Source organism: Peromyscus maniculatus, chromosome 20 (genome assembly GCF_049852395.1).
Source record: "Peromyscus maniculatus bairdii isolate BWxNUB_F1_BW_parent chromosome 20, HU_Pman_BW_mat_3.1, whole genome shotgun sequence".
In the NCBI taxonomy this organism is placed as follows: domain Eukaryota; kingdom Metazoa; phylum Chordata; class Mammalia; order Rodentia; family Cricetidae; genus Peromyscus; species Peromyscus maniculatus.
Window position 1 is genome coordinate 45,548,342 of NC_134871.1, and position 24,683 is coordinate 45,573,024.

Here is a 24,683-nt window from a genome sequence, read left to right on the forward strand (position 1 = left end):
ACAGGGTGGCCTGAGTGAAGTCAGAGCCAGGCAAGGCCATCTGCCAGCCCAGCGTCCCCAGAGCACAGGTCTGAGAGTCCTGGTGCCAACGGAAGCCAGGACCTGGAGAAGGGACAGAAGGGCCGCCGGACCCTGGAGCCCTTTAATGCTGGCGGAGCCTGGGTTCTTTCCGCAAGAAAAGGCACCTGAGTTGGAGTACGCAGGTAAGAAATAGCTCCACTTCCCGCTTTGCTCAAGCTTCGGGCCAAGGCCTTAGGACCGCAGGAACCCTACAGAACCGGTACAACGATGGGGGCGAGGCTAAAGCCGGGGAGACAGGAGATTAGGAGCAGCAGAGCCCAGAGAGGGAAGGAGGAAAGGCAAGCGCGGAGTAGGTAAGGACTTCGGCACGGACCCCAACCTGCGCAATCGGCTGGGCTCGGAGTCTCCCTTGCGTTCTCCCACTGCGCTTCCCGCAGGTCCTGCCCCACCTCGGGGAGGGGCCTGTAGACCCGGACCCCCACCCCCAGCGCACACACACAAGTCTGGCGGGCCGGGCCCTCCGGGCTAGGGTTACGTAAGTGCCGGCCGGGCCTGAGCGCCTCCTCCTTTGCCCGGAGCGATCCATGGATTTAGTGGCTGAGTGGCCCTGCCAGAGAGGGCGGACTCAGCGCTTTGGCTCAAGGGCACCTTGGTTGTGGGAGCTGCTGTACCTCTCTCCATGTTCTGGTTCGCCGCGCGTGGGCTCCCTTAACACCCACCTCCAGGTCTCTATGTAACTGGTTGCGCCCGAAAGTAACAATATTTCTGAAGTACTCAGACTGTTCCCCGGCGTGGGAGGACCCGAGGCAGGAGATGGGGTGGGTGGAAAGGACCCGGCAAGGAACAATGGGAGATAGGAGGATCTAGGAGGGCCCTCCTGCCTCCGGGAAAATCCTCTTATTTCAGCATGTGAAGGGCCACCAGAGGCACACAACCCATAGTCAACGCCCCAGGTAAAAATGGCTCAGTACACCTCAATCTGACGTCTCTCCTGTAGTGAGACCAACGCGCAGCTGGAACTGGTGTTTCCCCTCTCCACGACCACAGGATGGCTTCTCCCCGACCTCTCCTCTCCTCTGGGTCTAGCCAGCCCTCAAGTGGGCCTAACTCTCAGGAGAAGACGTGCACAGACAGAGGCCAGGACAACCAGAGCTTTCAGGCAAGGAGGGCCAGGGTTGTTTTTTTTGTTCTTTCGTGGGGTTTTAGCCCCAGGAAAGCAGATCCTTCTCACTAGGCCAGCATCTCTATACTTTCTAAGACAGATTTAAGGGAACCTCAATTGTGCTGGCTGGCTGGCAGCCCCGGGGCCTCTTCTGCAGGCAGGGCAGAGGCTCTGGATTCCAGGGCAGGTGGAAACCATCAACCATGTGTGGTGATGCTGCTGCCCTACAAAGGTGACCCCTGAGGAGCAGCTAGCTTCTAGGGCCGTGGGAAATCAGTTGAACCCACAGACCTTATCAACATGCTAGGCTGGGATACCAGACAGGCTTAGGGCACACACCCAAGCCCCCCAAACTGCTGTGTGCTAGGAGGCTAGGGTATAAGTGAACTGACTATGTATTTGGATCGCAGGCTCCGGGCCTCACTCCACACTTCAGGCACTGCCTGGTGCCCTCCGGCATTCAAAACCTGCTCTCACATCCCTTTCTCATTTTGTGGATGCCCAATCTGCCAGAAGTCCTTTTACTTCAACTTTCAAAACAAATCCAGAGTACGTAAGGCCTGTGGTGCAGGCCTGAATCCCAGCATGGCTTAGTTTGACTTTTATTTCAAAACAAAAAATAAAGATGGCTGAGGGGTAGCTCAGTGGTAGAACGCTTGCTTAGTGTACAAGAGGTTCTGAGTTCTATTCCTAATATGGATAGAAAAAGTGTGTGTGTGTGTGTGTGTGTGTGTGTGTGAGAGAGAGAGAGAGAGAGAGAGAGAGAGAGAGAGAGAGAGAGAGAGAGAGAAAGCACACCCAGAACCAGAAGACAGCCTTCCCTCAAGCTCTGCCTTGCAAGAACTTTCTGGTACCCTCTTTCCTCTGCATCAACCTCAGCCGACTGGCTGCCACCTTAGGGCATTTGCACTAATGGTTGGTTCCCTTAGCTTGGAAAGCTGTCCTCTGCTGCTGGCAGCAGGACTATATCCTAAGAACTCAGCTGGTTATGGCAAAGTCACTACCTGGAGGGATCAGGGAATTCCTCCAGAGGAAGCCAAATTCCAAGGAGTTTTTGGTGTTACTTGGCTTGTTATATATCAGCTGTATTCTGTTATGAAAATCATGTGTGCCTTCATAGTTTTTCCAATTGACTTTCCCCTAAGAAGGACTAACAGTGTAGGCTGATCACTCTCTGGACATACACATTCCAGGTATTTGGAGAACAGCCTCAGGAAAGGCTTCCTCTGGAATCAGATTATCTCCCTGAGCCACTTTCAAGGACTACAGGAAACACCACCCAAGTGGGCGCCCAACTTCCGAGGACTAACAATGATAACAGCCCACCTGCAAGTCTCCTGACTTAAATTCCACAAGGAGACACCGCCTAGGAGAGGTAGACATTAAGCAATAGCTTTACACAATTTAGCTCAGACCCTCCCTTTATATACCGGGACTTCCAGGGCATAAAGGGGAGAAGAGAAAAGGGAATGGAAGAACTAGATGAGTAAGAACTTGAGAGGAATGAACTGAGATGGGGAAGAACTAGATTGAAGGGTTAAAAGAGAGGACTAGAGGAACGAGATGGAAGATGAGGAAGAACCAGATAGAGAAAAACAAGATGAGGAAAAGCCAGATGAGAGAGAAGGAGATGGGAGAGGAGCTGATAGGGGAAAGAACTAGATAGATGACAACCTAGAAGGAATTAAGATAGAACCTAGAGGGGACCGTAGATAAATATAGAGAGAAATCAGGCAAGGAAGGAGCTAGACATGAGAACAGAACTGAAGCTGTGTATAAAGGATGTTATGCCAGAGGAATTAAAGCAAGTAGACTATAGAGCTTGGTGTGCTGAGATTCTATTTCCTGAAAATAGTCCTCGCCGTTAGTAGTTCTCTCTCCTGAGCCCCTGGGATGTATAATATTGAGGCTGGTTCCTCTAATATTATACAAGAGTCCCCCAACCTCGTGACTGGTACATCATTCCAGCTCTACTCGATGTCACTTTCTGAGAGGTGTCATCTCCTCTCACCTGCAGGGTGAATCCATTCCACCCTCTTCCCTGGACTGGCTCCATCTCACTCTACCTACCACCGGCAGCCAACAGGGAACTTCCGGCCACACTCCATGGGGCCAGGCTTTTGCATGACTTCTCCCCATTTGGGCACACACTGGATGAGAAAATTCCAAAAGATGCCTTTGGCTCACCTCTCTCAGCATCCTTGAATTTGATTGTCTTACGCCTGGGCAACCGGGGATTGGCAGTCACTTCTGCCAGGAAGCCGGAGCTACAGAAGCCCAGGCTGCTACCCCTGCTCCTAAGGACCAGCTTCAGCTCTTGGTTCTCCTGGATGAGCTGCACCAGCCGCCGTAGCTCTTCGTTCTCCTGTGCCAGCCGCTGGATCTCCTGTCGCAGGCCCTCATAGCTGCTGAGAAGGGACATGCCCAGGAGTGGGCACAGCAGCTGCCCAGTAGTCAGTGGGCTGGCCAGGAAAAGGAGACTCTGTCATTGTGAGGTCAGCATCTGACCCCCACCTCTGCATTCCAAGACTGCCACGGCCCAGTCTTCCTGTCTGCAGCAGGTTTCAACTGATTTCTGATTTCTGGCTGTGAAGCTTGGACCACCAGAGAGGCCCAGACACTGCCACGGGCCTTTGGATTTCTTTATTAAGCTCTTCCTGGAAGATAGAAGTTTCTCTGTCCCACTCCAGCTTAGGTGTGTCACAGGGGATAATTTGGGCATCTCTACCATCCACCTGCCACTGGCCACTGACTATAGCACCTTGGTCTCCATGGAAGATTATGGATCCGGGCACATGGGTGTGATATCTGAGTCCGGTGGTAGTGCAGCATCCAAGGAGGTCGGGGAGGAGGGGCGTTGGAGCTACCCTGAAAGGGTTTGTGTCTGGCCTCATGTTAGATGGAACTGGACAGCAGTGACCAGGGCAGGCACAGTCTTAATAGACTGAGGAACTCAATGGGTGCGTGGAAAGGGCTGAGGGCCAGGAACTGAACCAAGCAGCAGTGGTCTCACCCACAATGACAATGGATTTGCGTTTTACACTGGACTTTTAGAAAGGACTTTCTTCCATCCAGTCTGTCTTGTCAAAGCACAATTCTGTGCGGTCCCTTTGATTCCATAACCGTTTCTTCATTACTGTTATTTGCTTCATATCGTTTCCTTTTTGCTTGCTTAGTGAGTGCAGCTTTCACTTATTCATTTACAGGTTCTCCATGGATTTCCATGTCCTTTCCACAGCCCAGGAAACTCTGGCAAGAGTCCTGCGTTTGTGGCGATGAAGTAGAGGACGGGGAAGAACCACCTGGAGCTATGCTGCGGGAGACTGGATACCACTGAGCCATCTCTCTAGTCCCAAGCACTGACAATTTAAATAATTCTACAAGGAAACAACCTTAATCCCAGGAAACACAGGATGTTTCCGACAGAACAGAGATTTCAGCCCATATGAATGGCAGGCCCAGTAAAATTAAACGCCCAGATAGACATTCTGAACATAGGAGGTGAACTGGGATGGGTAGAATGTCAGGAAGGCCCTGGTCAAGTTCCTGCTCTAGACCCTACCACTGTTTTCATACATGCGCATAGGATGGCCTTGAGTCTCACGATGGTTAGCTTATGTTATTGGCACATCAGAGGGAAAAAGGCAAATTATCTCAGGTATGTCAAATGTCATCCCATGGGCCCTTCTAGGAACAGTTCTCTTCCGAGCAGAGACTCAGGGTCGAAAGAGAGTCCATGAAAAAGAAATGCTCACCAGGCGGTGGTGGCACACACCTTTAATCTCACCAGAGGCAGAGGCAGGTGAATCTCTGAGTTCAAGGCTAGCCTGGTCTACTAAGTGAGTTCCAGGACAGTTAGAGCTGTTACACAGAAAAACCCTGTCTCGAAAAACGAAAAAAAGGGGTTGAGGATTTAGCTCAGTGGTAGAGCGCTAAGGCCCTGGGTTCGATCCTCAGCTCAGAAAAAAAAAGAAAGAAAGAAAGAAGAAAAGAAAGAAATGTCCCCTTGCTAGGGTGGCCTTTAGACGCTGACTCACCAGGGTCAAGACACTGAAGGGGCTGACAAGATGGTTCAGGTAGTAAAGGTGCTTACTCTCAAGCCCGACTCCCTGTGTTCAAACTCTAGGCCCCACCTGGTGGAAGAGAGAACCAACTTCCAAAAGTTGAAAGATGTTCTCTGACCCCCACATGCTAACTATGGCATGCAAGTTTCAAACCTGAGACAAATGGCTGAGGTGCCTATTTGACTTACCTAAGGGGAGCTGGCCACCAGGTTCTCCCAGCATCCCTCAGTCCCTACCTGTTACAGAGTATGGCTGGCATACCCCACCCTCTACCCTGAACTCTCCAGCCCAGGGGGTGGGCTTCCCTTCCCCCAGAGGCTCTTCCCTATATCATCCAGACATCTTGGTTACCTGCTTCTTTTTGGACCTTTGGCCTCCTGCCTGCAGCACCTGGTTCTCCTCTCTCCCCTCTCCCTTCCCTTCCCCCTCTCCCACATGGCCCAGCTAAGTCGGGGTCATGTCCACTCTGCACTCTCCCAGATATCCCTGCCTCTGAGTAGGCTCTCCCACACATCTACAATAAACCTCCTCCTCCTCCACCATACCTAGGAGAGGTCATGTCCTTATGCTTTTTATATCTTTTTTTATTCACCCCACCCCCACCCCAGAGAGAGGTAATTAAAATCTTATTAATATTGAAAAGCAAGGCTGAGAGCATAGCTCAGTTAGTAGAGCACTTACCTAGAACGCATCGGCCCAGCACTTAAATCCTAGCACATGGAGGCAGGATATCAGTTCATGGTCCTTTCTTAGCTACATGGGGAGTTCAAGGCTAACCTTGGGCTCTGTGATGTAAGAAATATCACATATAAATCTTTGCTATCAATGCTATTAAGCTGTTGTTTAGGACAAGGAATTAGGATTTCTGTCTTCTCTACCTGTGACCAGGCCAGACAGTGCAGAGGTTCTTCCATTTGCACTCCAAAGGTCAGGATGTCCCAGCTAACTTCACCTTTGTTAAAAGTGCCCGTGGGTGGCAACCCCCCTCCCCTGGCTGTCCTCTACCCTGGATTCTGTTAAGCACCACCTGCCCAGCAAAATGACTGAATGAAGTCTCTGCCCTAAAATCCCCCATGTTCTGGACAGTCCGGACCCCCTAAGCCCCAAACACTTGGGTATGGTCCCAGCCTGCTGCAATAAAGACTTTCAATTGGCTATATACCGTGCGAGTGGCCATCTCTGGTGAACTCCCGGAACACACCAAGTTAAACTTGGAAAAGTTTTCATCTTCCCCGGTAACACCCTTGTTCACTCAAAAGCCCACAGCTCTGTTTTAGGAATTGATGGCCTGGAGCAGCGACTCCTCTGACTTTGTCCTTCCTTCCTTTCTCTCTATGTGTTTGCTTTTTTTTTTTCCCCTCCTCCTCTGGACAGGTTTTCTCTGTATAGTCCTTGCTGTTCTGAAACTCACTCTGTAGACCAGGCTAACCTCTAACTCAGAGATCCACCTGCCTCTGCCCCCACCGCCCAGCTAGGGCACGCCTTCTTGATCAAGAATAAAATTGGCCTTGTCCAGACACCTTAGTTGGAATGGTGGCCTCTTCTTTGTGACTTCGAACTTATTTCTAACAATGAGACTGGGTCTCAAAAAGTAAATATTGTTTTAAAGTCCAATCCAAAGAAGCCTTGAGATACAACAGACCCATAAAAGAACAACCAACTTCTCAGCAGAAACACACAGGCCAGAAGACAAAAGGACCACACTTGATGCCAGGAAAAACAACAACAACAAAATCTATCAAAAAAGCATAAGGACGTGACTGCTCCTAGGTATGGTGGAGGAGGAGGAGGTTTATTGTAGATGTGTGGGAGAGCATAGTCAGAGGCAGGGACATCTGGGAGAGTGCAGAGTGGACATGACCCCGACTTAGCTGGGCCATGTGGGAGAGGGGGAGGGGAAGGGAGAGGGGAGAGAGGAGAACCAGGTGCTGCAGGCAGGAGGCCAAAGGTCCAAAAAGAAGCAGGTAACCAAGATGTCTGGATTATATAGGGAAGAGCCTCTGGGGGAAGGGCAGCCCACCCCCTGGGCTGGAGAGTTCAGGGTAGAGGGTGGGGTATGCCAGCCATACTCTGTAACAGGTAGGGACTGAGGGATGCTGGGAGAACCTGGTGGCCAGGTTCCCTTTGATAAGTCAAATAGGCACCTCAGCCATTTGTTGCAAGGTTTGAGACTTAATGCTGGGCTCAAGCGATCCTCCGATCTCTATCTCCCAGCGCTAGATTTATAGGTTTGTCTGAAATGCTTAGCTGACATGTTCATTTTTGTATGGCAGAGTCCATGCATTGAAACTAGTTGGGGAATTTTGGGTGGGTTCATTTGAATTTTGTACCTCTGAACCTCCCTGGGTCCTCACTGCTGGCAGAACCAACTCCTCCCAACTTGCCAAGGGAGAGCAGAAGGTAGCCTTGCCTTGGCTTCTGTGACATGGATGGCCGCCAACATGGCTCCTCCTTCCAATGTGCTTCCTGCCCCGCAGCCGTGGAGGCCAGTTTTTGCTTGCTGGACTCTGAACTAGACTCTAGGACTAGAGAATGTGAGCAAACAAATGTAGGCATGCTCCAGGCCTTGACCTTGAGAGCTCTGGCAGGAGCAGGTCCCCCAACATGCTTGGGCAACCCTTTCACTCCTTATGGCCAAGACCAGACAACAAAGCAAAAGGCGTTTACTTAAGATCTGCTGAGAGCTGGCCCTCGGTCTGAATCATGAAAGCATTCAGGAGCTCTTCCCCTGCTCCCAGGGGTAGCGAAGAAGTTTCGCTCTGGGAGAGAGGAGCTGAGTTGATGAGGCCTACCATCCTTACAACCTCTTACGCAGTAGGAACGGGGATCTCCCTCTGGAAAAAGGAATCTTGTTCCCAGTGCCTCGCAGACCCACCTGGGACAAAGCGGGGGATGGGAGGACCCACCCCTACTCAGGCTGCTGAACCCCGGCTTTATTTGGAAGTTACGTAAGATTAGAGGAACTTGGGCCCAAAGACAACGACAAGCTCGGGGAAAGGCCATCAGCGGAGAAGTGGCAAGCCAGCTAGAAATGGAACAAAATCAGGTTCAGAGACTTGAGAAAAGCCCCTGCTGATGGCCACATCTGCACATTCTCTGAAGAAGCCACAGCCGTAGAAGAGACATTTTTGGCTGATTAGAACATCATGAGTGTGGGGAGGTGAATGCAGCCGATGGAGAGCCAAAATGACCTTGGGCTATCTCAGACCTTACATAGAGGGTTATTATCAATCTCTGTATCTGATCTAACATCCTATTGATGGTTATGTAAAGCTCTTGGAATGTTACCAGGAGACTTGCCTTTGAGTCCACCAACCCTAAAGCTGAGAATGCTGTGAGAAACAGCTCTAGTTTTCTATAGAAGAGATTTCTGAGTCATTCTGCGTAGACACACATGTACATGAGTATCTAGGACCCAAAGCTGTACCCACTCCCGAGTAACCAGAATACCAGTGACAGCTGTGAGCCCCCAAATACATTGAATTTGTCACAAAGTCTCAGAGTCTTTACCCCATGTTTGTTCGTAATTTGCTAAAAAGCACGGATTCTTCACTTAGCCCTGCAGATACCCAATGGGAAACTTAAAACAAGAAAAAGCTTGACATCTCTGTCTTCATTTTACAATCTGTCTCCTTTGCTTTAAACTTTGGGTTACATCCTCACTTCTTCATATTAATATACACATTAACTGTATAAATTGATTATATAACCACTCCAGGGTATGGTTAAGGGGAAAGTTTTTGTTTGTTTTTGTTTTTTGAGACAGGGTTTCTTTGTGTAGCCCTGGCTGTCCCGGAACTAGTTCTGTAGATCAGGCTGGCCTTGAACTCACAGAGATCTGCCTGCCTCTGCCTCCTGAGTCCTGAGATTAAAAACATGCGTCACCATCGCCCAGCCAAGGGGAAAGAAAACAGTAGACTGAACATGGCCAGCAGACTGGACCTGGCCATGACAGAAGCAGAGGCAGAGAGAGAGAGGGAGAGAGGGAGAGAGAGAGAGAGAGAGAGAGAGAGAGAGAGAGAGAGAGAATAGAGAGTCTCAGGAGAGCACAAAGATGGGAAGGAGGGAGATAGGAAGACAAAAAGATGGCAGGCAAAAGAAGGAACAGAGCTGAAACTGCAGGGTTATAAGAAGGGGGGGGGGAGAAGCCTGTGAGCTGGGGAGTTTAGGGTAGGGGAGGAGATGAGAAGAGCTGGGACATTAGCATGGACTCTGAAATGTGTAACAGGTACTTGTGATACTATGGGATCCTGGAGGCCAGCAGGTGCTTTGGTACTAACAGGCAGCCCAGATAGCCATTTGTCCCTTCTTCCAGTGATAAGGGAAATGACTCTTTTGGATAGAGGAGACTCAGCTTGACAAATGCCTGAGGAATTCGGGCTTTTTTCTAACTGCCAGAATTGGGGAAATGGGGTTTCCTTTTGGACCTGACATTAGCCATTTAAGTAATATCTGTTTAAATCCAGGAGTGGTGCACACCTTAAATCTCAGTGCTCTGGGGGCTGAGGCAAGTTGGTTGATCTCTTTGAATTTGAGGCCATCCGGGTTTCAGCTTCGGGCCAGCCAAAGCTACATAAGGAGACCCTGTCTCAAAGAAAAGAAAAGAAAAAGAAAGAAAGAAAAAGAGAAATATCTGTGGTTTTTGTTTTGGTGCACTGTGTAGCTTGGCTGTGAGGAACTCACTCTGTAGACCAGGCTGGCCTTGAACTCACAGAGATCCACCTACCTCTGCATGCCTGGGATTAAAGTGCTGGGATTAAAGGCATGTGCCACCACTGCCCAACTAAGAAAAATGCCTGTTTAAAAGCTGGTAATAAGGTGTCAGCAAGATGGCTCAGTATATAAAGGTGCTTGCTACCAAGCCCGACAACCTGACTTCAATCCCCAGGACCCGCATGGTGAGAGAGAGAGAGAGAGAGAGAGAGACAGAGACAGAGACAGAGACAGAGACAGAGACAGAGACAGAGCAACAAACTCTGGTCGAAGTGCTGAGAATGAGTGACCAGGAGTACCTCACCCTAAATGAGAAACATCTGTATCAAACCCGCGCCCCCCCCCCCCCCCCCCCCCCCGGTCCTGCCACGACACCAAGGTGCAGAGAACATTGCAGAGATGGTGTAGAAAGAATGTGAGAGCTGGAGTTCTGAGAGGACTGGGGCTCAAGACAGGGTTTCTCTGTGTAACAAACAGCTCTGGCTGTTTAGATCAGACTGGTCTAGAGATTTGCCATTCTCTGCTTCCCAAGTGCTGGGATTAAAGGTGTGTGCCACCACCGCCCAGCCATAACAAATCTTTTTTTTTTTTTTAACAATACTGGCAATTTATTTATTTTTTTTTTTGTGATATATATTTTTTATTTTACAATACCATTCAGTTCTACATATCAGCCATGGGTTCCCCTATTCTCCCCCCTCCCACCCCCTCCCCTTACCCCCAGCCCACCCTCCATTCCCACCTCCTCCAGGACAAGTCCTCCCCCGAGGACTGTGATCGACTTGGTAGACTCAGTCCAGGGAGGTCCAGTCCCTTCCTCCCAGACTGAGCCAAGTGTCCCTGCATAAGTTCCTGGTTTCAAACAGCCAACTCATGGAATGAGCACAGGACTTGGTCCCACTGCCTAGATGTCTCCCAAACTGATCAAGCCAATCAACTGTCTCACCTATTCAGAGGGCCTGATCCAGCTGGGAGCCCCTCAGTCTTTGGTTCATAGTTCATGTGTTTCTATTCATTTGGCTATTTTTTTTCAATAATTGAGTAAAACTGAAATTTATTATATGCCACAGTCGTCCTAGGGACCTCCATGCTATATATATAGCCTCTATGGTTCTATGGGTTGTGGTCTGATTGTTCATTTTATATCTAGAATCCACCAATGAGTGAGTACATACCATAACTGTCTTTCTGGGTTTGGGTTACCTCACTCAGGATGATTTTTTCTAGTTCCATCCATTTGCCTGCAAATTTCATGCTTTCATTGTTTTTCTCTGCTGAGTAGTACTCCATTGTGTATATGTACCACATTTTTTTCATCCATTCTTCTGCTTCCCAAGTGCTGGGATTAAAGGTGTGTGCCACCACCGCCCAGCCATAACAAATCTTTTTAAAAATCATGAATTATAAAATTATGTTGTGGGAAATGAAGTCAGAGCGAATGTGTATCGTTGACACAAACACAGCCATGTTAACGACCCCAATGCTTCAGACCCCTGGGAATGGCAAGGCCTTCCCCTGGACCACATGCGGACACTGGCAGTACATGCAGAAAGTATAATCTGAAATTTCTTCCTCCTGGATGCCTGCAGCCTCAGACTGCTCCCCTACAGAGACCGCCTACTGTGGGGTAATACTAATGTCCTACCTTGAAATTCTGATTACAAGCACTGAGATTACAGGTGTGTGCCATTGTACCTAGCTCCAAAATTTTTTGAGATGGCCATGGCATGAGGCTGGCTCAGGGTTAAGAGCACTTGCTGCTCTTGAAATATTAATTTATAAAAAAGAAAATTGTATTTTAAAGCAATTATTTAGTGTATGTATTGCCACAACCTGCACAGCTTTTGGGTTGGCCAGACTGGAGTTGACAGGAAATGAAGAAACTGCAGGTGTACATACAGAAAAGCTGGGATCGGGTGGGACATGCACTCCGATGGAGGTGAGCCAGCAGCCCAGAAATGCAGAATGAAGAGGCAGGTGAGCTAATCTCAGTAGGGGATCTTTGTAGGAGAGCAGTCTCAGGCTGGGAGGAAGGGCATTAGCAAGAGTGTAGGGAAGTAATGGGATATTGGGGATGTATGGGCATAATTCATTGTATAAGTGTATGAAACTACATCAAAAAGGAAAGGAAAAAATATTAAGGTCACCTCAGGTATACAGCAAGTTTGAGGCCACCATGAGCCACATGAGACCCTGTCTCAAAACACCAACCGATAATGATCAAATGTTTTAGAAGAAAAATTAAGCTATTTTCTATATGTAGAAGGTAATATCATAAAAGAATTGTCACCAGGTGGTGGTGGTGAAGCCTTTAATCTCAGCACTTGGGAGGTAGAGGTAGGCTGATCTTTGTGAGTTCCAGGTTAGCCTGGTCTACAGAGTGAGTTCCAGGATAGCCAGGGCTACACAGAGAAACCCTGTCTCAAAAAAAAAAAATGTCTTCAGAAGCTGTCAGTGCATACATGTAAAAAGGGTAGGGGACTGTGGTACAGTTAATTACATTAAGCAGTCAGATAACATTATTTTTATTTCACAATATGGTATTTGTCAACCTTGAATTTTTTACTGCATATTGGACTATTTTCTCATTTTATTTGCTTAATTCAGGATCTCTTCTTAAGGGTCTGGTTAAAAAAAAAAAAAAAAAAAAAAAAAAAAAAAAAAAAAAAAAAAAAAAAAAAGAATCCACACAGCAGGCCTGAGAATACTCTTCAGAATGCAAGGTTGCTGGTGTCTGGGCATGCAGTTTTGGTGAGATGCCCACCATTTCCTGCTAAGAGTGGCTTGCTATGACTCAACTGTTTGTACAAACAAACCCAGCTCATGCTGAACAGCAGCTTTCTTTCTGGGAGTCGGGAATTTGGGTGCCTGGCCAGCAGAGCAAGCCTGTGCAGCTGTGCACTAAAATCCCAGAGCTGAGTCTCTGCGGGCTCCCAGTCAGAAAGCATCTCCACACATTGTCCCGACTTGTTGGGGGACATTGTGTGAGCATGAATCCAAGAGGACTCTGAAAGCTCGCACCTGGCTTCTTTTAAACTTCACCCTCATGACCTTCTTCCTTTAGCTGGCTGTGATTTCAATCTAAGTCCCCTCAGATATCCTGAGTTCTGAGACCTTCCAGCAAACTGCATCTCTAATGCAGCCCTCGAATTTGTATAAGTGTTAGGCCCCATGATGGTTAATTTTGATTGCCAACTTGATTGGATTAAGAAAATCCTAGATTCGGGGCTAGAAAGATGATATTTAAAAAGTACTTGCTGCTCTTGTAGACAACCAGAGTTCAGTTCCCAGCAACCCATGTTTGGTGGTCACTACTGCCTGTAACTGGAGTTCCAGGAGATCCAATACCCTCTTCTGGCCTTTTGGGGCACTCTCAGACACTAGGGCATACACACACACACACACACACACACACACACACACACACACACACACGACAGATTAAACAAATAAGAATCCTTTTAAAAAAAAAATCAAAGTCATCAGCGAGGCACACTTTCAGGAGTGTTTCTGATGAGCATTGCCACAGAGGATTACAGAAGGAAGATTCACCCTGAAATGGGTACTCCTAGGGGCTGGGGCCCCACACCGAAAGAGAGGAAAGGAGGAAGCCAGAGGAGTACCGACAGTTTCGTTCCTCCGCTCTTCGAGCCATGTGCTCCTGCCACATGGACTCTGCTGTCTGTGCCTTCCTGCCATGGCGGACATCAGGACATCATCCTCTCAAACTGAATCAAAGTAAAGCCTCCTCCCAAATCTGCTTTTTATCAGGCATTAGATTACGGCAACAAAAAAACCCATCAGGCCCCTGAATCCCAGATCTATCCATGTGCATGTCCTACAGCTAGAGTATGGGGTCAGAGGAGCCAGAGTGTGTGTGTTTTTGGGGGGGGGGGCAGGTAGCCTCAGACCCCGAACTTGATGATGCCAAGTTGAGGTCCCTGTTCCCAAGGGGTGGAGACACTTTCACTGGGAGACGTGGTGAAGACTCTAGGGAGCTGGAAGGAGCAGCGGCCACCAACCTCCTTTTGGACTCTTTAGGCTAAAGACCAGCATCATTCTGGCATTCAAAGTTGTTGAGGCTGGCACCACCCGGTGGGGTAGAGGGCCTTTGGATTGCCTGAGGCCATTCAGTATAACCACCTGTGGTAAAGACCAACAGTACACAAGAAAAACAGGGTTGGGGATTTAGCTCGGTGGTAGAGTGCTTGCCTAGCAAGTGCAAGGCCCTGGATTCGATCCTCAGCTCCAAAAAAAGAAAAAAGAAAAACAACCCCACCCCAACAGGGAGAGCAGGTGGGAAGACCTGGGCTGCTGGACAAAGGGGCAGCTTCATCTAGATGCTGAGGGTCAAGGGCTGAAGACAGTTCAGCCAAGCTGCATCAGCAGAGGCTGACTCCTACTAACTGGAGCTCAGCTATCACACAACCATTGTGATGGGGGCGTTGTAACTGTCAGGTTTTTTTTTTTTTTTTTTTTTTTTTTTTAAGATTTATTTATTTATTATGTATACAGCATGTATGACTGCAGGCCAGAAGAGGGCACCAGATCTGATTACGGATGGTTGTGAGCCACCATGTGGTTGCTGGGAATTGAACTCAGGAACTCTGGAAGAGCAGTCAGTGCTCTTAAACTCTGAGCCATCTCTCCAGCCCCGTAACTGTCAGTTTTAGGGTCCCTGTGGTAGACTATTTCTCCAACCCGACACAGTATATCCAAGCTACCTGCTTTCTTGTAGAAAAATGCTGACAGTCCTCTCATTTAGGTGTGGGGCCCATGTCCTCCACACGGGTGTGTCTTGGGAAGTCCATCTTAGAGACCCATCCATCCTCTTTTCTCAGTATCATATACGCTCAGTTCACTGTTGTAATTTCTAAGTTTGGATAGTGACATGCATTTCTTTATTACTAAACAGGGGTTGTATGCTGATGGCTGCAGGTGAAAAGGGTGAGCTCCTTGTTAATGACCATGATCACTATGAAACCAATTCCATGAGGAGGGGTGCTGGGTATGTGTGTGTGGGGGGGAAGTCTCTCTTTTCCTTCCTGTGGACACAGCATCCTTTCTATTAGAATGGACTGATAGGAAGGTTGGAATATGCAGGGCTAGAAATGTAAGACTAACAAGACTGTTAGGTCAGAGATCTACCTGCTCCAGTTCCCAGAAATCAGGCCATGCCCCCTGCAGTCTCTCTATGGACAGAGAGTTGATAAAAAAGCTGCTACAACCCTGCATCTCTCCGAGGTCTTTCCCTCCCCTTCCCAGACATAAGACAACTTGGAGTTACTGCTAGACTTCTTCATTTTGACACTTTATTGATCTGGGGGAGGGGCAGTTTATGCGCCTGCCCAGTGTGGGCATGGAGCTCATCAGATGACCACTTCCATAAGTAGTAGTTCTTTCCACCACATGGGTCCTGGTTTTCGTTGTTGTTGAGACAGGGTTTCTCTATAGAGGTCTGGCTGTCCTGGAACTCACTCTGTAGAGCAGGCTGGCTTCGAATTCACAAAAACCCTCCTGCCTCTGCCTCCTCTGCTGGGATCAAAGGCACGCGCTGGCTGGTGTGATGGACTAACTCTCCTAATCCTTCAGAACTGAATGCTCTCTTCAGTTCTGTCATGGGGCCCCTGTCATGCTATACATTACACCCATCTCTCCAGAGCACACACTTTGCTTATTCTCCCCCTTCAGGGGCTCATCACTGCTGTCTTTGACAATGATGCTGTAACTCTCCTAATATAGCTCACCTCTAGGGTAATTTCATTCGTTTTCTTTCTACAAACCTGCTGTGTCTTTTATCTATAATAAGAAAAAAAAAAAAAGTCAGGGGCCAGTGAGACAGGCCATCCGATAAAGACACTGGCCACCAAGTCTGACAACCTAAGTTCAATCTTCAGAACCCATCTAAAGGTAGAAAGAGAAAATCGGTTCCACACAGCTGTCTCTTGACTTCCATGTGTAAGAAGTATGAACACAATACCTAAGTTGTTGTTTTTTCTAACTGCCAGATGTGGTGGAGCACTGAGCATGCAGAGGCAGCAGGTTCTACGCCAGCTGGGACTACAGTAAGACCTTATCTTAAAACACACACACACACACACACACACACACACACACACACACACACACACACACACCTCACAAACAACCACCACAAAACTATTTACTCTGGGAGAGAAAAGATAACTTAGAATCCAGACTCATAAGCCCTCCACTGGGAACAGTGTCCCTTAATTATAAGCCCCTGGGACACATGAAGCAGTTTAAGAGGAAACGGTGAGAATACAACCTGCTAAATCTACCCCCATGGGTATGAAGCAGATAACAAAAACATAACTCCAAGGCAGATGTGGAGGCCCCACCTATAACCACAGCACTAGGAAGCCTCTGGTAGGAAGCCAGAAACACATAGGCCAACCTGAAATACCTAAAGACTCCAAAAAGCAACAATAACAACAAAACAACCTGAGATACATATCAAGATTCCAAAAAGCAACAACAAACCCTCAGGACTATTTTGGATTTCACATTTTCTGAGTGAAAACCCAAAAGTGTATACTAAACAATCCTATCTTAAAAAACACCTAGAGCTCCAAAAGCTACCACACAGCTATACAGCTGCAGGTACATTTGTGGGCATTTGTGGGTACATATCGCTTGCATTGATGCGATAGAGAACACTTGCTGGGCACGGTGAGGGAGGGAAAGTTACGGATTTAATCAAGCAAATGAAAAAAAAAAAACTAGGAAAATAATCACGGGTGTTAAATAAATAAATAAATAAATAAATAAATAAATAAATAAATAAATAAATAAATAAATAAAATAAAATAAAATAAAATCATGCTTGGCCGGGCTGTGGTGGCGCACGCCTTTGGTTCCAGCACAGCACTCGGGAGGCAGATGCAGGTGGCTCTCTGAGTTGGAGGCCAGTCTGGTCTACAGAGTGAGTTTCAGGACAGCCAGGGCTACACAGAGAAATCTTGTCTCAAAAACAGACCCCCCCAAAAAACAAACAAACAAACAAAACTGGTGACCACAACTGGTCACTGTAAAAACTACACGAGCAAAAAGACAAAAAAAAAAAAAAAAAAAAAATGGAGAGAGGACCCAGGTTCGATTCCTCCATCTCACAGCAGCCTGTAACTCCTGTCCCAGGGGATCTAATGCCCTCTTCTGACCTCTACAAGACGAGGCACATACGTGGAGAACAGATATAAATGCAAGTAAAACATCCATACAATAAAAATGAAGATACGTAATTAAAAAATAATAAGGCCAAAAAATGTCTCCACTGGGACGAGAGCCTCCAACAAAGCGAACACTCCGGAAGGAGAAGCCCGTCTTCAGGGCCTTCCTCCTTCACCGACCCCGGAAGAACTGCAAAAAAACAACCCGGCTCCGGCCTTCGGTGTCCCGGCCCAGAACGGCCTAACCCTACATTGAAGAAGCCGAGGACGCCGCGAGCCGTAATTCCATCGGACCGGAAAGGGAATAGTCCACCGGAAGCTGTAGTTCACCGAAGCCGTAAGTCGTGGGAGGCCCGGGTCACAGAGTGTCGTGCTCTCGGAGGCGGGGCGAAGAGCGCACACCATGGCCGGGCTGGAGCTCCTGTCGGATCAGGGTTACCGGGTAGACGGTCGGCGCGCGGGGGAGCTGCGCAAGATCCAAGCGCGCATGGGCGTGTTCGCGCAGGCCGACGGCTCGGCGTACATCGAGCAGGGCAACACCAAGGCGTTGGCGGTGGTCTACGGGCCCCACGAGGCGAGTAAGCGGCCCGGCGCGGGGCTCGGGGCTGCACGTCGCTAGAGTAGACCTCAACCTTCCGGCTTAATCCCAACCCCCAGGGGGGCCCCCATCATCTCCGAGGTGCCTCAGCCGGCCTGGAGAAGCTCCGCTCACCCCCTCTTCTCTCAGCTCATTATCTGACATCTTGGCGGGAAGACGCCTCCCAGGCCACTACATCACTCTCCTTGCCTCTCTGCACTTACTAACTGCATTCGATTTTTACTGAGCCTTCCGCCTCGCTTGTTTCTCTCCTGGAACATAAACTCCCAAGACGGGGACTCTCGATGAAATTGTCTGCCTTTATTGCTGTGTCTCAGTGCTGTATGAAGGCCAGCAAAACACGCACACTTTACAGTTTGCTTAGCATATGAGAGCTCAGCTTTCTAGGCGGAAAGTAGGATGACAGTCAGGTACAGAACACATTAGGGCCGACGATTGGTAGGTAGAGCGGCAATAGATCAAAGCTGAGGGGTTACCAAGGGGGTGAGGACCCAGGGCTTTGAAGGTCAGGGACATTGAGATTTTCTTTTACATGTAATGGGAAGCCTCTGGAAGGTAAGTGAAATGTTAGTGGGTAGGGGACACGGATCAGATGTTTGTAAATGCAGTGGCCACAATGGGAATAATTTGGGAGGAAATGGAGCGACTGTAGAACAGAGTAGCCTGCCAAAGGCGATAGATGTCTTAAGCCGAAAATCCTCCCTCCGGCTAGGATTTGGAAGCAAAGTAGCTGCTTCTTTCTGAAGCACTAGAGGAAGAGGAGGAGGAAGGTTGAGTCGTTAAGTGTGGATTGAGTGTGACTCAAGAGGTAGGCCTGGCTCATGCATTCTTTCTCCTCCAGATCCGGGGCTCCCGGTCTCGAGCCTTGCCTGACCGGGCCCTAGTGAACTGTCAGTATAGTTCAGCAACCTTCAGCACAGGTGAGCGCAAGAGAAGGCCTCATGGGGACCGTAAGTCTTGTGAGATGGGGCTGCACCTACGCCAGACCTTCGAGGCAGCCATCCTCACGCAGCTGCATCCACGATCTCAGATTGACATCTATGTGCAGGTGAGCTACCTGCAGCCTCAAACCCCTCCCCCGCCCCCCAGGGGTGGGGCTCAGGGGTATCAGGTGGGCCTGAGATGCTGGAGGTTGAGATGCGGGGCTAATGTCCTGATGCCCCTGCAGGTGCTGCAGGCAGACGGTGGAACCTATGCAGCATGTGTGAATGCAGCCACGCTGGCCGTGATGGACGCTGGGATACCCATGCGGGACTTTGTCTGTGCGTGTTCAGCTGGCTTTGTGGACGGCACAGCACTGGCGGACCTCAGCCATGTGGAGGAAGCAGCTGGAGGGCCCCAGCTAGCCCTGGCCCTGCTGCCAGCCTCGGGCCAGATTGCATTGCTTGAGATGGATTCAAGGCTGCACGAAGACCACTTGGAGCAGGTGCTAGAGGCCGCTGCCCAGGCAGCCCGAGATGTGCACACTCTGCTGGACCGTGTAGTCCGGCAGCATGTGCAGGAGGCTTCTGTCTTACTGGGGGACTGAGTGCCAACCACCCATCTCCAGAATAAAGGCCTATTCCTCTGCTGAACACACCTTACTGTACAGCACTTCAGAGCAGCTCAGAGCCCTGCAGAGCAGGGCATGCACTGATGTCCCTAACTGGAGAGAGCACTTGTGCTGGGAAGAGCAAGAGTGCCCAAGCCCTTACTCACACTAAAGGAACACGCATGTTCACACAGCCCATCTGGGACCTGAGCACAAGGCTGAGGTAGAACTCAGCGGGCTACGGTTGCCCATCATAGAGACGTAAGGCTAGACCAACACATCGGTTCTCAACACGTGGGTCTCAAACCCTTTGGGGGTCAAATATCAGATATCCTGCATACCAGACAGTTACATTAGGATTCATAGCAGTAGTAAAATTACAGTTATGAAGTAGCAATGAAATAAATTCATGGTTGGGGGTCACCACAACATGAGGAACTGTATTAAAGGGTTTGAAGCGTTAGGAAGGTTGAGAACCTCTGGCCTGATGTCTTCTTTCCTCAGGAATCTCCTTGGGCCTTTTCTGCCACTTGGGCTCTAAAAGGATAACAAGCCCTTGTTACCTCTTGGCCATCTGTCCTCAGCTGTGACCCTTACCTCTGCACCCTTTTAGACAAACTGCCTTCATCCACCCGGTTGTCCTCTGGTCACCAACTCACCCAACTATGCCGGTGTCTTGTGGTTGGACAGAAGCAGTATGCTTTCCACTTTGTACTCCACTCACCTCCGTGTGGCCAACGGGAGGGTACCATCTTTCCAGTACCCTTATACCTGACCTTAGTGACCTTGGTTCTGGGTCCACGACTCGGGTGAGCCCACTGTCTTAAGGTTCTTGACATCCCCAGGAATAACTCAATGCCTGATCAGTTCCCATAGGGCCCTTATGTCATACGACACATTCATTCACATCTCGCTTCAGCGGGCATTTGAGTGCTCCACCCACCTGCGTTACACATCGTCTTCTCAGACTCCTGAGAACTTTAAGGCTGGCGCACTACCGCTGCCCTACCTTCAGCTCCGCCAGGGTCCTGCCCTTCCAGAGGCTGTCCGCCAGCCGTTCCCCAGTCCCAGGCTCCGTTTCCGCCCGCTGCCGGGACCACATCCTGCAGCTGTCCAGCCTCCGGCCGCTCGGGCATGCGCAAAGCCCGGTTCCCAGCGATTCCTACCTCGACCATGCGCAATGGCGCGACGGAGCCCGGGACCGGAAGTAAAGGCTGCACAGGGCGCCCGCCGGGTCTGACGGGAGCCGTGCACTCGGAGGTCTCAGGGGGCGGCCGGAGCGGAGCCCCCGCGCCGCCATGGGTCTCCTGTCGGACCCGGTGCGCCGGCGCGCGCTCGCCCGCTTCGTCCTGCGCCTCAACACTCCGCTCTGGTGAGGGCGGCACGGGGCAGGAGGGGGGCACTCCCGGGGACTTGGGCTGTTGCGGGTCCGCTCGTGGCTACTGCTCCAGGGGCTGGCCCCTCTCTGCAGCCGTCACACAGACCCTGAGCTCTGAACTCCAGTCCCGATCCGTTCCTGATACGGCGCCTCGGAGTCTTCATGGCTTGGGCCATCCTATCGACCCCCTGGAGCAAGTGGCGGAAAGCCACGAGCTGGCGACCCTTGTCGGCCTAATTCCCGGGGCCCCTCTGTGCTCTCTCGCAGCGTGCTGAGCTACGTGGCCGGCATCGCCTGGTTTTTAGCGCTGGCTTTCCCGCCGCTAACCCAGCGCACTTACATGTCGGAGAATGCCATGGGCTCCACCATGGTGGAGGAGCAGTTTGTAGGTGGAGAGCGCGCCCGGAACTTTGCCCGGGACTTCGCTGCCCACCGTAGGAAGTCAGGGTGAGTGCCTAGCAGAGGGCTGGGGACTCCGGGGGCGGCCGAGACCAGGGCGCTCTGCTCAGAGCCTATCTTTATGTCTCCAGGGCTCTGCCAGTGGCCTGGCTGGAGAAGTCGATGCGATCCGTAGGGCTAGAGGTCTACACTCAGAGCTTCTCCCGCAAACTGCCCTTCCCGGATGAGACCCACGAGCGCTATGTATTGAGGGAAAGGGGTGTGCCCGGGGCGGGGGGGGGAAGCACCTTAGAAGGGGGTGGTCTGGGCTGGATGTCTTGTTGAAGTGCCCTGGAACCAAGAAACTCAGTGGGAGGGGTGTCTGGAAAACCTTTGGTGGTGGGCGTTGTGGTGCCGGGAAAGAAGGCAGGCTTCAGCCGGTCTTCTGTAGGGTCTACTGAGGCTTTCCCACCAACACTTTGTGCAGATGGTGTCAGGTACCAATGTGTATGGCATCCTCCGGGCACCACGTGCTGCCAGCACCGAGTCCCTGGTACTTACTGTACCCTGTGGTCCAGACTCTACAAATAGCCAGGCCGTGGGGCTGCTGTTGGCACTCGCTGCCCATTTCCGAGGTAGGCTCTGGGGCTCTGGGTCAGGGAGAGTTTGACCAATGCCCCAGGCCCTGCTGACCCTACCTTTGGCTTCCAGGGCAGATTTACTGGGCCAAAGATATAATCTTCCTGGTAACAGAGCATGATCTTCTGGGCACTGAGGCTTGGCTTGAAGCCTACCATGACATTAATGTTACAGGTAGGTGTTGCCCTAGTCTTGCTTGGGTCTCTCGGTGTCAACTAGCCTCACTAGTGCCCCCTAGTGCTCATTGCTTGCTCCTACAGGCATACAGTCGTCTCCCCTGCAGGGAAGGGCTGGAGCCATTCAGGCAGCTGTGGCCCTGGAGCTGAGCAGTGATGTGGTCACCAGCCTCGATGTGACTGTGGAGGGACTCAATGGTCAGCTGCCCAACCTTGATCTGCTCAACCTCTTCCAGACCTTCTGCCAGAAAGGGGGGCTGTTATGTACACTCCAGGGCAAGGTGGGACCACCCGCTTGGGAGCATGGGGCCTATGGTAAGGGGTGAATCTGATCCTGTCCCCATGCCTCCAAAGCTGCAGCCCCAGGACTGGACATCACTGGAAGGGCCACTGCAGGGTCTGCAGACGCTGCTCCTCATGGTCCTGCGGCAGGCCTCGGGCCGGCCCCACGGCCCCCACGGCCTTTTCCTGCGGTACCGAGTGGAGGCCCTCACCCTCCGTGGCATCAATAGCTTCCGCCAATACAAGTATGACTTGATGGCAGTGGGCAAGTAAGTCTCTGGACCCCTTTCCGTGTTGAAGGCACTATCTAGCTGGGGCGAGAGGATGGCTGGTCCTGACCTGACTGTGCTCCTGACAGGGCTCTGGAGGGCATGTTCCGCAAACTCAACCACCTCCTGGAGCGCCTACACCAGTCCTTCTTCTTCTACCTGCTGCCAGCCCTCTCCCGCTTTGTCTCCATTGGCCTCTACATGCCGGCCGCTGGCTTCCTGCTCCTGGTCCTCGGACTCAAGATATCCTCCGTCTTCACTCTCACTGCTCACGGGCGGCCAGCCTCAAATCCCTTACCTATAAGCTGAGGACAGTCCTTCATCCTGCTGTGGGGGTGGGGAAGTGAGCCCATGATCTCCCATCCAATGTCTTGTTGGGGTCCTTGACTTGGTCCATGCCCTGGAGCTGTGGATGCAGTTACATGAGGCTGGAGTGAGCCCCGAAGAGGCTGGGAAGGCGCCTGGCCCTGGGGCTCCAACTTCGGCAACACAGGTAATACCATACTCTTTTGCTGCTAGAGTGGGTTTCTAGAGTCCCCAACAGCGCTTTCTGTTACCATGTGGCCTCAGCTGGAGGGGTTCTCTGAGTCTTTGGGGGGCTCCCCTGTGCTTCTGGCTAACTCCAAGTTCCCGTGTGCTCTGCAGGGCGTGGGCCTGGCCTCCCTTATGGCGCCCCTACTGATCTCTCAGGCCATGGGTTTGGCCCTCTATGCCCTGCCTGTGCTGGGCCAACATATAGCTGCTCAGCATTTCCCAGTGGCTGAAGCTGAGGCCGTCGTGTTGACACTGCTAGCAATCTATGTGGCTGGCCTCGCTCTTCCCCACAACACCCACCGGTGAGTGGCTGGGCTGGACAAGTGGAGGTGCCCCCCCTCCCCCATACTTAGTTGGCTTCTGAACTACCCTTGAACCTACCTTACCTTGCAGAGTGGTCAGCTCACAGGTCCCAGACCGAGGCTGGATGGCGCTGAAGCTGGTGGCCCTGATCTACCTAGCCCTGCAGCTGGGTTGCATTGCTCTCACTAATTTCTCCCTGGGTTTCCTGCTGGCGGCCACCATGGTCCCTGCTGCTGCACTCACCAAGCCCCATGGACCCCGGTATGTGCTGGTCAACCTCTTTTCCCCCAGGACTTTTACCCCTCCCCAGAGCTAACCCTCATTCATTCCATTCTTGGCATTCACCATGGCACATACTTAAATCTTGCCCTTCCACCCAGGCCCCTGTATGCTGCCCTGCTGGTGGTGACAAGTCCAGCAGTCACACTCCTCGGTAGCCTGTTCCTGTGGCGGGGGCTGCAGGAGGTCCCACTGTCTCTAGCAGAGGGCTGGCAGCTCTTCCTGACAGCGTTGGCTCAGGGTGTGCTGGAACACTACACCTATGGAGCCCTCCTCTTCCCAATACTGGCCTTGGGTCTGTACCCCTGCTGGCTGCTTTTCTGGAATGTTCTCTTCTGGAAGTAAGGGATCCCCGAGCCTCCGTTCTACCTCCACCCTGGGAAATAAACAAGAACTCTGTCTCTGTTCTTTGGGGTCCTGGCCCACTGTCTACTCGAAACCCCTAGCAATTTGCTTGGCATTCCTACTCAGCTCTGGAGGCGCCACCCTGGTGCTTCTGTCTTGACGGCTGAAGGGGGAGCCTGGCGTCGTCAACATCTAGAGGAGAGCTTCAGGTGGACTGCGAAGGGGCAAGTGCAGAGGTGCCCCCAGCTGCCCCCAGTCCTGCAGGGTGGGGAGCCAGGCCCAGGTAATTTGCAGCCAGGGCTGGAGGGCCTGACAGGAGCCGAGGCCCTCAGAGACCACACAGTACCATCCGTAGTCTGAGCTGGGAGGACAAAGGAGCTGGAGTCTTAGGAGGCGTGGGGTTTGGGCCAAGGCTAAACTTGAGACTGTTTAGACAAGGCTGTTTCTAGGCAAGGCTAGAACTTGGGTGTGGGCTGTCTATGGAGTAGAGGGAACACCAGGCTTTACTCATAGGAGCAGAAGCCAAGGAGAGGTGCCCACTAGAGACAGAAGTCAGCCTAGTAGAAAGTGCCCGGAAACAGTAGACCGAGAGAGACAAGAGCCCCAAAGCATGGGGGCACTGGCAGGCCAGCACAGAAGGAAGCAGGTTGTTACAGGATCCCTGGAAGGAACCACAGTACCTTTTGTGAAAGAAGGAAGGAAGTGTGGCTCTTAGTGATGTTAGGACCACGTCAGAAACCGGAGACACCTCATTGGAAGGCAACAGTGCCTTGGCCAGAGACACTAAAGTTTTTTTCTTTTATTTTTTTAAAGATTTATTT

The 24,683-nt window shown here is 50.9% G+C and overlaps 3 protein-coding genes and 1 long non-coding RNA gene across 10 annotated transcripts in view; 3 read left to right on the forward strand and 1 right to left on the reverse strand.

The window, feature by feature from the left end:
* Oplah (5-oxoprolinase, ATP-hydrolysing) overlaps nt 1-20,435 on the reverse strand; it is a 29,748-nt gene extending 9,313 nt beyond the window's left edge. The window contains exon 1 of one of the 7 annotated variants that reach the window (XM_042264901.2): nt 20,289-20,435. In XM_042264901.2, the coding sequence (XP_042120835.2) occupies nt 20,289-20,415 (127 nt within the window). In that variant the 5' untranslated portion in view covers nt 20,416-20,435. Of the gene's footprint in view, nt 1-185; nt 562-692; nt 791-3,370; nt 3,677-20,222 lie in introns of those variants that run through there. The other 6 variants (XM_016007708.3, XM_042264900.2, XM_042264902.2 and 3 more) reach the window with 6 other exon arrangements.
* LOC102913117 (uncharacterized) lies at nt 3,725-4,669 on the forward strand. The gene is made up of 2 exons (XR_443039.4): nt 3,725-3,878; nt 4,390-4,669. It is a non-coding gene; the product is annotated as an uncharacterized LOC102913117 (long non-coding RNA).
* On the forward strand, nt 17,503-19,326 carry Exosc4 (exosome component 4). The gene is made up of 3 exons (XM_006989333.4): nt 17,503-17,724; nt 18,590-18,796; nt 18,917-19,326. The coding sequence occupies exons 1-3, from the start codon at nt 17,554-17,556 to the stop codon at nt 19,274-19,276; spliced, it is 738 nt and encodes a 245-aa protein (XP_006989395.1). The 5' UTR covers nt 17,503-17,553; the 3' UTR covers nt 19,277-19,326.
* Nucleotides 20,436-20,461: 26 nt separating the features above from the next.
* Gpaa1 (glycosylphosphatidylinositol anchor attachment 1) lies at nt 20,462-23,924 on the forward strand. Its single transcript, XM_006989331.4, has 12 exons — nt 20,462-20,651; nt 20,925-21,104; nt 21,188-21,299; nt 21,523-21,670; nt 21,747-21,848; nt 21,935-22,131; nt 22,205-22,401; nt 22,491-22,644; nt 22,799-22,894; nt 23,047-23,237; nt 23,329-23,499; nt 23,619-23,924. Exons 1-12 carry the CDS (start codon nt 20,578-20,580, stop codon nt 23,860-23,862), a joined length of 1,866 nt encoding a protein of 621 aa, XP_006989393.1. The 5' UTR covers nt 20,462-20,577; the 3' UTR covers nt 23,863-23,924.
* The last annotated feature ends 759 nt before the right edge of the window (nt 23,925-24,683 follow it).